The following is a 15,946-nucleotide window of genomic DNA, read 5'->3' as shown; positions in this document are numbered from 1 at the left end:
AATGGGATACACTACCGCAGCTTATCCTGTGTTATGGCCGGCATTAAATTAAGGATATATATAGTTCTAAATGTTGCTTGCAAGTTGAGGCTGTTTATGGTATTTAGAGGGGATGGTGCGAGGGAGGGAGGGGGGGCGGTCGAAGGCCGAGGTTTGCGTCCTCGACCCAGCCTGCGCGTGCGCATTGTTCCATGAGTTGCCCGTAAAACTAATAGGGTTGCCATAACAATTTACATGTGGGATTATTAGCAAGTTTTCGGTTAGCTTTTCTAATTTTATATATAAAAAATACGTATCCCAACGAAAATATAAGTATTACATTTTCTTATGTAAATTATTTTAGTTGCCTTCCTATTGATGAACATATTTGAATTATTTTGCGAGTATTTTATGTATTTTTTGATACTTAATTATGTGTACAGTCAAAAAAGCATTTCCTTTCACTAATTAATTCCTTTGTTGTTTTATATTTTAAGGCGATTGTTTTACCTGAGATAAAATGTCCATTGTTGAGTTGACGCGTAACAATTAACTTTGTTCGTACAGAAACATTTTCTTTACTCTTTCGTTAAATATATTTTATATATTTAAGGAGAAATATATAAATTACAGATTGGTCCTTAATATTTTATTCAAATGGTACACACCCTAACAGAAATCTGAGATTGTTTTTACAAGGAACGCGTGCGCGGGCGCAGCCGACGAACGACCTCGGAGTCGGACCTTGAAGGAAACGCACTTGGGTTATATTATTCCATAACATGCCTTCGCTCAGCTCATGCACTGTCCTTCAAACCTCACCTAAGGTACAGAGATGATCTCGTCGATATAGTCTATCGACTACCCGTCTTTATAATGTTGATTTTGATGCTATCGATATCACAAGTTACCATCCCTTTTTGTAAAGAACATAACGAATAGAATGTCATAAATAATATCCGTTACAAATATAAAGGTTGGTGTACATTAATGTTGATATAAAATATGTTGATAGACACACCCGTCATTTATCAGTCGGCTGCGTGGGCGCAGTTAAATGTATAGCTAATTGTTATAAATGTATCAATAATTAATATAGTCATGGCCTTAATGGGAATAGAGTTTAGATTGTACAAATATTTTAATATGTACCATAATGCATGGTGACAATTTTAATTATATTATATTTCCATACTTTGTAACTCTTGTCCTTTTCTTAAAAAACAAATTTTTTGATGTGCTTATAATGAATTCTATATACGATTAACTGAAACGTCATATAATTATATATATTTTTTAATATTTAAGTACAAATATCCGTTAAAAAACTACAAGTATTGTATTTATGTTCCATTAAACATCTGTATCATTCGGCAGTTGCTTACTTTTCGTTTTATTATAAATACATATTATTATTTTTTCTCACATTCAGAATCTCTATACATTGATTGTGTTCAAAGCGTTCTCAACAAAAGAAATACTAGCACGCGAATTCTTAGAAGCAAGGATTCTCATGGGATACCTTTTTTTTTATTCGTCTGTGGGTATTTCCGTTTTTTCATAACATTCCACAGATATTTGTAGTCTCAGGTAGTCACTATGTTTTACTACATTTTATAAATAATAAACCTAGGAGTATTTTGTGTTATATTTTATTGTAAGATCTGATTTATGAAAACACTGCTTACGAACAGTTTGTCTGGGATCATGGGCTCTAATGTTTTGACTAAATAAATCTTTATTACGTACAATAATATGTTCAACCTATGTACTATTCTGATATATTGTGTTTCATTTTATCGTTTTAATATTAATATTAATTTTTAATAAAAAAATGACATAATTATAATATTTGTTTCGGTTAATTCAATTCAAATATCTTACAAACAAATAAATCTTATCTTCTCGAAATATTTTTAATAGTCCGAAGGTTTCGACCCCCGTCATTTTATAAAGTTTAAAATGCAATTAGGTATTCTGTAATGGCCGTACAGAATTTGTAAAAGTATTAAAACTGATAGCTTGATTGCCGTCGGAAATATTTGTGGAATCCGATATCTCGGAGTCGATTTTTTAAATCGTTTTTTAATGTAACGCAACAAGTAGCCGTGGCACATTAAAATTATTCATAATTCCTGTCACCCGTGAAATATTCGATGAGATTATACAAAAGACGGAACGTAATCCTATATAATCTGTTTTTTATTAGTTTACACAGCTCATATAGTTATTATGATGCACGTGAGTTCATCGACCCGGCATTATTTCGTATAACATATATCCAACCAGTTTGTTGATAACAAAAATGTTCTTCAATATCATACCGTATTCAATTAGGTACGTAGCCAATTACCATAGCTGTCCGTACTCTGTATGCGGAGCATAAAATATTGGCGATGTTATAAAAAGTCATTAAAATAAACTGCACCCTCTGAGTTTCGTATTCTTTGGCGCATTCCTCGTCCGTAACACCGGCAGCTATCTCCAGCTCACTAATAATATGGACAGAAAAAAACGAAAACTCAAAAACCGCGCGCCTCGCCCGCCTCGTCCGCCTCCGGCTATTCTGTTATACGTACACGTACCTATATATACATATATATTTATTATTATTATTTTTTATACCATCCATTGCTCTCGAGCGTAATAGCGTGTAACGCTAGGTTGGATTACATTTTATTAATATGACTCTATTTATTCATTTTATGTTTATATAGTTTTTAGATATTGTATATTTCAACGGCATTAGTACGAGCCAGATGGTGTGACGGTTGAACGTCTCGCTCATGTGTGTGTAGTCGCGGGTTCGATTCCCGGCGCATGGTTCCACAGATGTATGCTTTTATAGCTACGGTCTTCTAAGAACATGCGATATTAACAATTGTGTTTGTATATAACTTGGTCATTTCTTCTATACGGAATGTCCAATAAACAAACGCGATTTACATTTAATTAAATAAATATTCTATATGAAATAATATATTTTACTTTTCACGATAAATTTAATATACGCCGTTCCTTTATGAAGGTTTATTATATTGATTTTTTTTTTGTGTTTAATAATTGTGTTATAAAATCTGTATATAGGTACGTTGTCATAGTTAAGGAGTAGATTAACTCTTTTAAAAATCTAAGTTAACGGTGAAACAGTTGTTCTGTTGGTAGCTCAATCTACCGAGGGCCTAAGGCCAGGCGTGAGTCGTCTCAGGAATTTTAATCGCATCCAATGTTGCTGGTGTCTGCATGCAATCAAAAAACAGGACAGTCAGTTGAATTTAGACTTCTCTTTTATTAGAACTTTTGAAAATTTCAACAAAAAAAAAAAACATAATTTAAATTTAGAATTTGTTTTAAATAATAATATAATCGTTATGTACATTTATCTCTTTATTTGTGATTTGTTATTTACGTTATTCAATGTTATTTGCGTAACAAGGTTGCGAGCAAACATTCGATGTAAAGTTATGTGTAGATAAGACACCAGCATTACATAGTTCTATATGGACGTAAAACATGTAATGCGCCGTAACAAACACATCTTGGTAGCTGGTTATGTGGAATGTTATAAAATTAATTAACAATAAAACAATACAATTATTACAAACGAAAAACTACTCTCGTTTCTTTTAGATAGGTAGAGTAGAAAAAAATAATTAGTTCGATGGAGCTCGCTGTGGGTGCGAAAGAGAAAGTGTTATGAGGGAATCCCTTGGTGTTAGAGAGAGCGATTGTAACCGGTCCAGGGGAGGCAGATGCTCAAAACCCCCGAGCATTTCAGATTCCGACAATAAGAAAATCATATAAAAAGTAGCAACTCCTTTTTTTTTGTTTTATAACATTTATGGGTTATACGCTCCTGAAATACTTGAATTCCTACGAGTAGGTCTCAATGAAAACGACGCCTGCACATTTTATATATACCACATTATCAGAATTTATTTTACCAACAAAAAAACAATAGATCGACACGCCTTAGGAATGTAGGCACCCGGCCAAATTACTTGACGTGTGTGTGTTGAATTTGTTGTGAGCTTGAACTTGAATGTAAGAAGAATTATTTTAATTTTAAAAATAACGTCGTGGTAGTAAAAAAAAACTCCAACAACTTATATAGTGATAATGAGATCTGGCCGCTTTATAGTATTCAATTATAACTATGAAAAACTGAAAGATTTCATCATTCCCACCCGGAAATAAATGCTCGGATCGAAAACCGTTCGTTTATACATTTAAGTAGTTGGCCAGGACGAGATTGCAAATGCGTGTTAAATTCCGAAACAAAAATGTTCCCTCTACCTGAACTCTCAGCCACCAGATGTGCCACATCTCGGATCAGACATTCCGTACTTAAGTCATGTAAATTGTTTACTCAGAAAGGAAGAAAAAAATAATAATAATTTGCGCGGTGCCGGCTGCGTGTGTCGGAGCGATTGCTTTTGGACGTATCGAGTCTGTATCATGGATGCGAATATTATGATTTGGTTTCTATAGTGTCTTATAATATATTCCCGTATTGAATGATTCGCGTGGGGACGCGGAGGTCACCGTGGTCCGTTACGGTGTCGGATGGATCGCGTTTTGTCTAACTTATTACGACAGATGGTCGCGATGGAGCCGGGAGCGGGCCCTTCGGAGAGATCGACCTCCGAAATGCGCCCGAGATTGCATTCTTTCGGCTGCGCGGGCGCATTCCACTGAACGGCCAGAGCACCGCGCGCCCGCGCCAGTCGACGCGCGCCCTTTTGGGGGTTAAGATGTGTCCGTCGCGGCGGGCGATCGCTATGTGGTCCAAACAACCGCCTCCCGAACTAGAAACTTTCCGCGCCCGAACAGCTTCCTTGACACACACGTGTTACAGGGGATCCTATGGTTCAGGTCATATAGCAAGGATGGTCCGCGAACCTCCCGAGTATGGAGTCCGTGTAGATCCAACCTCCATTCGTCCTCCCGGCCTTCGCGTTCGCGATGAGCCGCAGTATCAAAATTTGGACGAACTCCGCAAGAATCCGGAATACGCTAATCTGGATGAGATCAGTCGCGAATACGGTTATCGGCTCTGTCCCGAAGGTCAGAATCTTGAGGACGAGGCTATATACGAGAACATATTATCCGTGCGTCAGATAAGTTCCGCGGAAGTGCGTCTAGTGCCTGTGTCTGAAGTGCCGTACTACGAGGATCAAGGTTACGTGGCTACCCAAGTATTGAGCAGAAACGGCACCTTCCCTCAATGTCCTCCGCATACCTGGAGCCGTCTCCAGCAAGCCGGCAGGATGACTGGCTCCTTGAGGCTCTTCACTGTAAATATTAACATAAAATTAACATATAATTTAATATTAATTCATATAGAGTTGTAAGTCATCGGACGCGTGTTCACTGTCGTAGCACGATTTATTTCAGCTCAGTTTTGAGTTTTAATTTTTGGATACAACCGGATATGTGTACGAGTGATGAGGTTATGCTTTTTGTTCGCATTCCAAGCAAAAAGTTGTTGCTCAGCATAATACCGTATTTATGTTGATCGCAAAAAATAAAAGGAATTTCGCTCTAATGGTTCGTTAATTTGGTTTGTAATGATTTTAGTATACATGTGAGATGTTTGAACATACGGACGTTTGAAATAAATATTATAACTTCATGCCAAACGATGTGAAAAATATTAATGTATTAAATATAACATTGTATGCATGTCTTACTGATGAGTATAATGAAGAGAATAGTTTGTTTAACACGATGTATATTGTATGTTTATTATGTTACTATGCGAATATTTAGATTTGAATTTATTTTTATGAAATGTTGCCAGACTAACGAAACTAAAAGTTTTGCCTTAAATAATTTTATCAAACATTTTTTTTATGCTCACGTTAATTTCATAACTGTATATATATATTGATGATGAATTTTAAAGGAAATTGTATAGCTTTACTCGTTTGTAATATTTTCTATATCGACAATAGTATTAAAAGAATTCTTAAATATGTTCATTATTTATGGACTGCCAAATCATTTATTCTATAAGAGTTATATATTAATAAACGAGCCTATACGTTTAAAAGTTAAGCATTATCTATTCCGTAACAAAAAATATTTAAATGTCCTTTTGTTTAATTACTCCGAGATCAAATTATGAGGATTTCTATATTTTATTTTATAGTAATATAACGATCGATTTATTCTTACATTATATAAGTATTACGATAAAAATATAAACTATTTGTTACAGGCGAAGCGGGAAATGTACGATGTCAAAAAACAGAGACTATGTCTGGCTCAAGATGAGTACAAGCACCTCAACAACGCGCTGTCCACACTCGGAGCGTCCAGGACTAGCTGTGAGTGTCTAGTTTCTAGAATTCTCCTTTTATGGCTTCATTTGTCTACACAATATTGGGTTATAGCCTATACATACGACACTGCAGCATTAACTAACAGAATTCTTTATATATATAAAACTATCTATTAAATAATCTTACTTAACAATTGACTATATGAAATGTTTTATAATTGTTATATTGGTTATTCACTGTCTAGTAATTTATGTACATAGATATCTGATTAGTTAATAATAAAAATACATATTGCGATACAAGCATCTCCTTGATGTAAATCATATTTGTATGATGAGATCGTAGATGGAAAGCGTGTAGGAATTTTAAATGTATTGAATCATTCAATTGTGTGTCTTGTCTTCTCCAGCTGATTACTGAACACTCGTGTATTATAATAGAAATACTATAAAGGTCACGCGTTATGTCCTAAAGGTCGATTACGTTTTGTCATTATATGTTTTTTTAGATCGAAATAGAAATTACGGCTTTCCAATACGTATTTTTTTGTGTACCGTTCTATTATTTTTGATTTCATTCGACGAAAAAGTGAAACGAAACTTTTTTGTAAATATTATTCGTTATGCATTAGGAATTTTCATTGTAATAAATTCCTCGTTATCATCATTAGTGTGTTCGTCAACTACATCAGTGACAACAACGTCGACGACTTCTCGTCATGACCCCGACCAGCTTCGTGTTGAGGTCACTCAAGCCAGGGGTCGGCTGGCTCAGCTCAGGAAAGAGTTGAGACAAGCAAGGGCGGAAGTAGCCAGCGCGAGGCGCGGTTTTGACACGTTGGCTGAGTAAGTTGATCTTCTGTATCATCGACAGAGTTCTTCGGAATAAATTTATAGACTTATAGATAAGCTATCTCATATGTTTTAAGAAAAGTCTATCGAGCCTTTTAAAATTTTAAATCTTAAACTAGTATACTGTATTATTTAAGTCTGGATGAGTTAAAAATTAATAGTATATTTCGTGGATTGGACTAGGAGTACATAAAAAACATAGATTTTGTTAGAGTTCAAAACTGTGGTGCCATAACTGTTCTTTATCTCTCCAATCTTAAAAATAACACAACAACATCCAACAAAGCACGGATAAAATCATATAAATATTCTCGCTAGAACCCAATAGCGTTGGTTCATATCTGGATGTAGATCATACGGTCGCAGGTCATCGGGTCAGCTATGATTGATGATTCGAATGTCAGCTTTTATTTCCCCCGTCCATTGTATACTGTCAGATAGAATAATAAAGTTCCGTGTATTCCAGGGTAGAGCAAAAACTTAGCGCTCAACAAGGTTGTTACAATATAACAGAAGCTCAAGCTATTATGACTGAACTGAAGAATATACAGAAATCCCTCACTTCCGGTGAGAAGGAGAGAGCAGATCTTATGCAATCTTTAGCCAAGCTAAAGGATGACTTAACGAGGCTGCAATTAGGTGACGCTTCCCCGGAACTGTCCACTTTAAGTTTACCGCAGGAGAAGTTAAGCACTGCTTCCCAAACGGATCTTTGTGCGGATTTAGTACCAATAGGCACTAGACTAGCTGAAATGGCGCGGGTTCGCCTACAATACGACGAGGCTAGGAAGAGAATTCAACAGATCCAGCAACAGCTGGCTGATCTGGAGGACAAAGTCCAACCAGGTCAGGCGGAGTCTGATAAAGATAGACTCCTACTGTTCCAAGAGAAGGAGCAATTACTGAGAGAATTGAGGAGTATCACACCAAGGACGAGGTCGAAACAGGAAATGAGCGACATCCAAACTGAATGTAAGAAATTGGAGCAAGATCTGAAGAATGCTTTCGAAATGTCCAACAAGTGTATAGCGGATAGGTTAAGGCTGCACGAAGAGAAACAGCTATTGTTGCAGCAGTTAAAGGACGCTTTAACTTCTATGACGGCGTTGGAAGGACAATTGAAGACTTTATCAGCTTCAACGTTGTCAGTGTCTAGCAGTTCCAGCTTGGGATCGCTGTCCACAGCGAGCAGTAAAGGCTCACTAAGTTCCGGGATAAGCTTCACGGATATTTACGGTGGACCACAAATAGCCACGTCCTTCCAAGCAGACAAACCAATTGATATGGTTGATCTTCACAGGCGAGTCGAAAGGTAGGTTTAAACTATACATTCCGTATTATCTGTAAATACAAAGTATTATTTTTTTAACACTTAATATATTGTTTGTAGTTTTATATTTTGCTTTTCTCTATATTTTAATTAATATAATCAATATACATACTTATAAAAAGTCTGTTAGAATATACAAGTATCTGATAGTGTATATAAAACACAAGAGACCGTTAATAATATTTTCAACCACTTACCACTAGGTTACTCCGGGGTTCGTATGCTGAGCCTCTCACCAGCTCGCCGTCACAGCCGTCTTTATCACCACGGAGTAGTCTCTCCTCAGCGTCACCACCACCTCCACCATCCTATCATCAGGTACCATCTGCCACCAAAACTTGGTCACCATGGAAATTTGTCCTATACTTGAGCTACTTCAACCAAAACTAACCACGTGTTCTAAAGCATGTACATCATCGAAATTTCTTTGGGCGTTCCATTACCAATTGTCACTCTAAAACACTATGTTATATCTTCAGGTTTTTCATACTTTTCCATTGAATGCAGGTGGAAAGACAAAGGCGACAGCAGAAGGAGTTGGAGGACAAACTGGCTGAGATGAGAATCGGCGTCGCTACCAGCCTCAGTGAAGTCACGGGACTTTCAACAAGTTAGTACAGAATATGTACATATACATAAACATAAACACTTTAAGTATATATCAGAGTGAAAGGGCATTCAACTTTGTAGTATAGGTTATAAAAATATTACACAATTATTATGTATTGTCTCATTGAGACATCACTAAAGACACAATTGCTACTGAAATATATTAAATGTCCTTAGTTAGCGATTTTGTAATCATATTACATATAACAAATTGAGATTATGGTAATTTATTAAAATTCTAACAAAAGAGAGAGAAAGAGAGAAAGAAATGGAGAAGAAGATCGATAATTAGGGAAGTTTTAATTCAACTATTTAATGTTAATAGTTCCAGTACAGCTACAGGGTCCGGGTCGGCCGGCGGAGCCTCTCTCTCCAATATCGGAGACGCCACCAACCGCTTCCTCTAGTGGTAAATATAACAGCGACATATCCCAACTAGTTCCCATCCCATATAACACGCAATGGCTTAGTTAGTATGCCAACTCTATATTCCAACAATGGTCCTCAGTTCGTATCTGGTGGGGAATAATTTTAATTATTATCACAATAATTCATACTAGAGATGAACATTAAATTTATTTGTAGTATTGGTTAAAGCATATTAAATATCCTCGTCCCTAGGCACGAACACTAGATCGGTATCAGCGGCTGTCAGTGATGAATCCGTTGCTGGTGACTCAGGGGTGTTTGAGGCGGCGCAGGCCGGGGAAGCCGGGTGCGGTGAGTGGACCTTATTACTATGTACATACGGTCGGCATTAGCTTGTCATGTAAATTATATATATTGTCGCTTGGTTGAATTATCTGTGCTATAAAGAATATTCTTTATAGAACATTAGAGAGATGCTATCGAAAGCCCCCTTTTTTATATAGTAATTGTGCGATTAAATATAAACTACCTACATATTTTCTTTGTGTACTGTTTTCTTGGTTTCTGTAAAGGTTCAGGTTGAAATTGACTTAATGGTGTTAATTATTCCTTTGCAGTGAACAGTGCTCAAATTGAGATCAAATTGCGTTACTGTTCCGACGAGAGCGCATTAGAAATAGGCATCCTGCGGGCGAGGAACCTCCACGCGCTGTACATAGACGTGGGAACCGAAGTGTGAGTTAATTTACACTATAGTAAGGTCAAGGGTCAGTTGTAACAAGATTTTTCTAAAAGTGCCTTTACAATGATAATTAATTTGTTGATTTCTGACGCGCTGACTGTATATAAATTAGTCAGTCATAGTATTTTTTTTTTTGTTTTGTTAGACAATAGGACCATTATGAAATATGTGATAGTTGTGATTAATTAAGTTATATATGTATTATCCAGGTGTATCCGCGGAGCTCTGGTGGTAGGTGGTGGGGGTTCCGTGTCGTTCACGAGTCGCCCTCTGGTGTGGGCGGGGTCAACGCTGCTCTTCCGCTGGCAGCAGCGAGCAGCGCTGCAGCAGAGAGCACTGCAGGGGGGCACGCTACAGGTCAACGTCGCTGCCGGCGCTGAATGCCTGGTATGGACATATATATATTTGTCTCTGTCTCTCTAACTATATTTATGTATATAAGCATACACTCACGTATATATAAACATGAATTTTCACGTGGCCATGTCAATATAGAATGACAATTAGATTTATGATGAAATTTAGCCAAATTTGAGTATTCGGTGCTAACCTTGAGTGCCATGTGAATAAACCACGAGAGCGATAACCTGACACAAATTTTATCCCCAAAGACCCCATCACTAGAATAAACAGTTGTTTGAATTAAGGGCTTTCATTCCAGGGCTGTACACAAGTCAGTCTGGCTGACTTCGACCCTGACACTGTGTCACAGAAGTGGTACAACGTGCTCAGCTTCCGAAGCATAAGGAGAGATGAGAGCTCAGACGAATCCACTGTCATATCGTCTCAGACCTCCACACTAACTAGGAATAGAGGTCAGTATGATTATGGACCTTATGTACCGTGACCCTGAGTTGCTTATTCAATATAAAGTAGATTCATACTACTTGTATGATTTTTTAGTTCATTAAAAAGTCACTAAATATTAGTCTAATAATATTGGGTATATTTATTCTTTATATATGTTTGTGACAATGTATTTGATGTTCTAGGTCCGGAGAGTATGGCCGCAGCTGAATGTAACGCTGATTGCTGTGATAACTCAGCATCCGAAGACGAGGAATCCAGGGAACCGCTCAATCAGGTCCTTGAGGATTTTTTTACTTAATAATATAATTACTATAAATATATTTTTTGACACCCTATTGGAGTTTCTATATAACTTTTCTATATCTGCAAAGTTTAAATTTTGTTTGCTATATTTAATAATATATAATTTTTTGATATATTCTGTATTTTTGGAAAATCTATTATGAGTTTGGTCCCTCAAATAGACTAAATATTGTGTAATAGTGATTTTTGCCAATTTTATTCTATAACCGCGATATCTCTACAGATAGTTGAGGAGGATTCCTTTGAGGACTACATTCCTGAAGAGGACATACATTTGGAGGACGAGTACCTCCCGTCCACGGCGGAAAAGGAAACCAACACCGAATGCAACTTCTGTCCGGAGGGAGCGAGACAGTTGCACAGACGGTATGTCTCTCTCACTCTATATTAAGTTATGACGTTACAAACTGACGCGACGAGCGCTATCTCTTCCTATACCTGTGATTAAGGAAAGAACCTTACATGTTATCATTAAGGAGGGCATGGATGATGTGTATATCTTAAGCGACTAACGCTATCTCTTTCTCACATCGACACGTCAGAGTGAGAGCGAAATAGTCGTAAGCTAAAGAGGGGGATGGTTAATAATATATATGAGAGGAAGCGAGATAGGTATATTGAGGTGTGTTTTGACCACAGATACAAATATCGTCGCGCGGCCGACGGTTCCACCGGCCGGGTGGACTTAGTGTTGTAAATGTACGATAGTATAGTGTATATATTAGGTACGTTTGAATTCTTGTGGGGATTGTGATATTGCAGCACTTGCGTTACGATTGTTGTTCACCTGTTGTTATTGTTGTTGTTTTTCTTTTCTGATATTCTTTTTCTTGTTGCATTTAGGATAATGGACTTTATTTATATGCGAATAAAGTCTCGATCAGAACTGAATAACAAAGTTTGTTGCGGATTTCACAGAGCATGGACTAATGCTGCGCATGAGTCGTGTTGCATGGCATGGAAGAATTAACACGATGATGTATATGCTAGCGATATTTTCTCTTTCACTTAAAACTTAAACCATAAAAGTCAAGTTATTAAGTTTTTATATTAAACAGCGGTGTTTGTTTGTGTGTGTTATGTGTCAGTGGTGTGTGTTCACAGATATATTCCCATATAATAAATTTTACTTTACCCATGACTGTTATTTGATATTGTCGGTTACATTAAAATGTATGATTTAAATATTTTTTTCTTATTGTATCATATTTTTTTTAACCTGAATTTCTTAAAATATCTAACGACTCAGTCATTGCGTCAGCTGAAGTATTACGTCCTTAATATTTATATAACTAGTTACCAATAGGATATCAGTTACTTTTAATATATTAGTTTCAGTATTAACTTATAAATTTTATTACAGAAAAAGTCAACAAGTAAGCTCAAACACAGAAGAGTCGCTGGCGACTATTAAACGATCTCAGACGTTCTCACCGCAACAGGGTGTTGGGAAGGGACAGTATTTATGCAGGTATTGTTAATATGTGTGTGTTTGTATGCATCCTGTAAGTCACAGCGGTACGGCATAATAAATTAACAAATAAATTCTGTGCATAAAATTATGAGGGTAGTTATTGAAATTTACGTTGGGTGCCTCTTGATTATGTAAGGTGATTTGAAAAGCAAATGACAACATGTCAACACAGAAAAATGTTTAATGTTTAAATCAATGAAGAACTGTCTGAGTCTGTCATCTATGTGGTAATATAATGTTATTATACAGGGTGGTAATTTAACTACTATTTCGCTCTACAGGGTGTTGTGTTGTTGTTGTAATGAAGCCATGTTATTGTTCCAGGCTCAATCGTTCCGAATCTGATTCGTCGATGTCCGCGCACCGCCGGTTGACGCTGCGGCCGCCTTCCCTCGGGATACCTTTCGATAGGAGCGTCAGGGAAAGAAGATCTTTAAGGTAAATAATAAATTTTTAATAAAACTAGGATTCCTCAGATGCTAGGAGTTTTTTATTATTTTATATCTACATACGAAATTTCGGTTCCTTTGCTGAAACCGCGGTTACAGGCAGACAATCAATCGAAAAAATATTAGTTTTATTTAAATCAATACTCGCGAAAGTCTCAGATCTCATTGAATATTACTAATAATATATATTTTAATATTAGAGAGTCGTCCGTCTAGCACCAGAGTGAATTTCCGAACACAGAACATTCGATGTAAATTCTAAGCTCGACACGTGCTGGATTTGAACCGGCGACCAACACATTCCTTGCTTTACTAATTAAGCTATCGCGTCCGTCAACTGATACGATATTCATGAGGTTATAGGTTCGAATCCTGCTCGTGTAGATATATTTTTTTGTATTTTTTCGATTTTAAATTGATTTTGAGATCCTTAAATAAAGGTTATATTAAACAGATGGTCCAAATCCGCTGGCCGTCCTTCTCGTCGCTCGGGTCGCACCTCGCTAGACCTCAGCCTGGACCTCCGAGCGCAGCACGAGAGACTCACGGATCTTAGAAACGAGATCGCTCATCTCACAACGCTCAAGAAGAGGTAAGGATACCGTCTCATACAAGGATTGACTTAAGAAGTACCCTCAAATTGCGAAAAATTGACAGTAAATTGATAGATGTCACAAAATTATTTCTAAGCAAATACAATAAGTAGCTAAATTATGGGAAATTTTATAGATTGGAAGAGGCCTGTGCTCGCAATGACCCCGCTGTAGCTTCGTGGGTCACTGAGGACGAAACACTACAGAAGCTGTTATCAGCGCCGGCTGATAAGGATCGAGTGGCGAGACTCTTCACGAGGACCTGCAAGGAGGTGTTCAGATTGAGGAAGTCGCGGCAGGGCGGGCGGAAACCGGATCTGGTGACGTTCAAGTGAGTCTACAGCGTATTGAACGTTTGTTGCTAGCTATGTTAGGTAAAAGATTGTATGGAATGACAAACACATTGCGCTGAGGATTCGAAGCTAGGTACTGGAATATCATGCTGCAGTAGGCTTTGGTATTGAGCTATCGGGTCACTATTCAAATCAATGAATACAGCTTTCAAAACTAAGTGATTTTTTTTTGGTAGTTTTCTATTGAACTATTATCCTCCGTATGCGAATATATTTTTATTGGTATAGCAATATAAACTTATCGATTTGTCCGCAGAGAAAAAATGGCGTTCTTCACTCGCAGCAAGTCGATCACGATAGCCGACGACGAGGAGCTGTCCGACGATTGGGAGGAACTGGAAAGACGGACTCCCGACGGGAGGTCTTCCAAGGTGTCGTACGAGAGAGGCCTGGTCGTGGAGTGCAAGAACCCCTGCATCCCCGACAAGATGGACGGCATCAGTATAGACGGCAACAACGACGACGTCTACGAGTACGTCGTGGACAGGGCGCTCGGGGTCCAAGTCTGAAGCATCATATACAACCAGGACATTCCCTTTGGATGTTCTGTCAGTTTATACGAAACGAATTTTTCTATGATTATTGTATATACAAAAGGTCACGGCACGACAGCGGAGACTGACGGCTATTGGACGTATGTACGGTGCCATACGATTTATATCATATATATGTACAAAAACGTGCCTTAAGTGCCTTCGTGTTTTGAACGCGGTACAAACATACAGTCACAAAAAATGCCAAACCTTTTTTTTTTATATAGATTGTAACTATGTACGTATCGACCCACCGGCTGGCGCGGTTGTTTGTTCTGACCAACGTTTGATACGCAGCGGACGTTGGCCGGCATGTATTATGCTATGTCTATAACTAGCCGTCCGTGCTGCGCGGGCGGGAGCGTCGCGACGCCGTCACTAAGGTTATAAACGTAGCATAACGCAGAGATATATCCACCGAAGGACTTGTTAGGCCAAAAAGCTTTGTAAATACGGCTCAGTGGAGGTGATACTAAGTGGGTCACGTCTTAAACTAATTTTACATATTATATTCTATATGGATGGCACTTCGCTACAATTTTTTGGTTCCGTATTGAAAATGAAAATAGTTTTGGTTTGTGATGGATGAAGTGTGGCTCGTTGGATGCTATGAATGTTGGCCGATGTTGGTGATGACGTCATCGTTGGCCCATCGTGGCCGAGCGTTGGCCAGGCGATAATTTGATCTGAAATTTAACTGATTCGACATCTCAATATAACAACCTCGTACGTAATGATGATAGTTTTAAATTTGTAAATTGTAAATTAATAATGTACATAATACGAGATTAATTCAATCTATTACAATATATTTTTAGTATTATATATATATATATATATATTTTTATAACAAAGCAAATAGCTCGTAGTGTAGATGTAAATAATGTATACATATGAAGTCCTAGCTGTTATTGTTGAGGTGAACACGATTTGCCAAAATAATTTAATATTATTTTTGATTTTTTCCATAAAAGGGTTTATATTGTAACGACGAAGGACGGTTGATATTAATAAAAAGTGAAAATAAAAAAAATATATAAATTAATGTTTCGTTTTATTTATGATGTTTTAATTTTAACGTTTTTCATTTATTCCGTTTTCTATTTTGAGCGTCAGTTCTTGTATATTCGATATTTTAAATCGAAGTGATATACTAATTTTATAATCATTTATATCAAACAAGTAGTAATAACAATTTGTTATTACTAACAATTATTCGTATTTACTAGAAATATAGTGTTATGATCTATAATGGGGTACATAC

The 15,946-nt window shown here is 37.1% G+C and overlaps 1 protein-coding gene across 3 annotated transcripts in view; it reads left to right on the top strand.

Annotated features, from left to right (window-relative positions):
* Window positions 1–15,727, top strand: part of LOC116774550 (protein kibra) — a 39,557-nt gene extending 23,830 nt beyond the window's left edge. Inside the window, exons 1-18 of one of the 3 annotated variants that reach the window (XM_061524822.1) lie at window positions 4,719–5,276; window positions 6,203–6,311; window positions 6,937–7,111; window positions 7,584–8,429; window positions 8,651–8,765; window positions 8,955–9,057; window positions 9,382–9,465; window positions 9,678–9,776; window positions 10,043–10,160; window positions 10,377–10,554; window positions 10,829–10,982; window positions 11,160–11,251; window positions 11,504–11,646; window positions 12,644–12,751; window positions 13,079–13,192; window positions 13,658–13,795; window positions 13,933–14,127; window positions 14,406–15,727. In XM_061524822.1, coding sequence (XP_061380806.1) covers window positions 4,734–5,276; window positions 6,203–6,311; window positions 6,937–7,111; window positions 7,584–8,429; window positions 8,651–8,765; window positions 8,955–9,057; window positions 9,382–9,465; window positions 9,678–9,776; window positions 10,043–10,160; window positions 10,377–10,554; window positions 10,829–10,982; window positions 11,160–11,251; window positions 11,504–11,646; window positions 12,644–12,751; window positions 13,079–13,192; window positions 13,658–13,795; window positions 13,933–14,127; window positions 14,406–14,658 — 3,567 coding nt within the window. In that variant the 5' untranslated portion in view covers window positions 4,719–4,733 and the 3' untranslated portion in view covers window positions 14,659–15,727. Of the gene's footprint in view, window positions 1–4,718; window positions 5,277–6,202; window positions 6,312–6,936; window positions 7,112–7,583; window positions 8,430–8,650; window positions 8,766–8,954; window positions 9,058–9,381; window positions 9,466–9,677; window positions 9,777–10,042; window positions 10,161–10,376; window positions 10,555–10,828; window positions 10,983–11,159; window positions 11,252–11,503; window positions 11,647–11,919; window positions 12,006–12,643; window positions 12,752–13,078; window positions 13,193–13,657; window positions 13,796–13,932; window positions 14,128–14,405 lie in introns of those variants that run through there. The other 2 variants (XM_061524823.1, XM_032667297.2) reach the window with 2 other exon arrangements.
* The last annotated feature ends 219 nt before the right edge of the window (window positions 15,728–15,946 follow it).

Source organism: Danaus plexippus, chromosome 26, assembly GCF_018135715.1.
Source record: "Danaus plexippus chromosome 26, MEX_DaPlex, whole genome shotgun sequence".
Lineage (NCBI taxonomy): Eukaryota > Metazoa > Arthropoda > Insecta > Lepidoptera > Nymphalidae > Danaus > Danaus plexippus.
The sequence above is the reverse complement of the archived record's forward strand: the minus strand, read 5'-3'. Positions and strand labels throughout refer to the sequence as shown.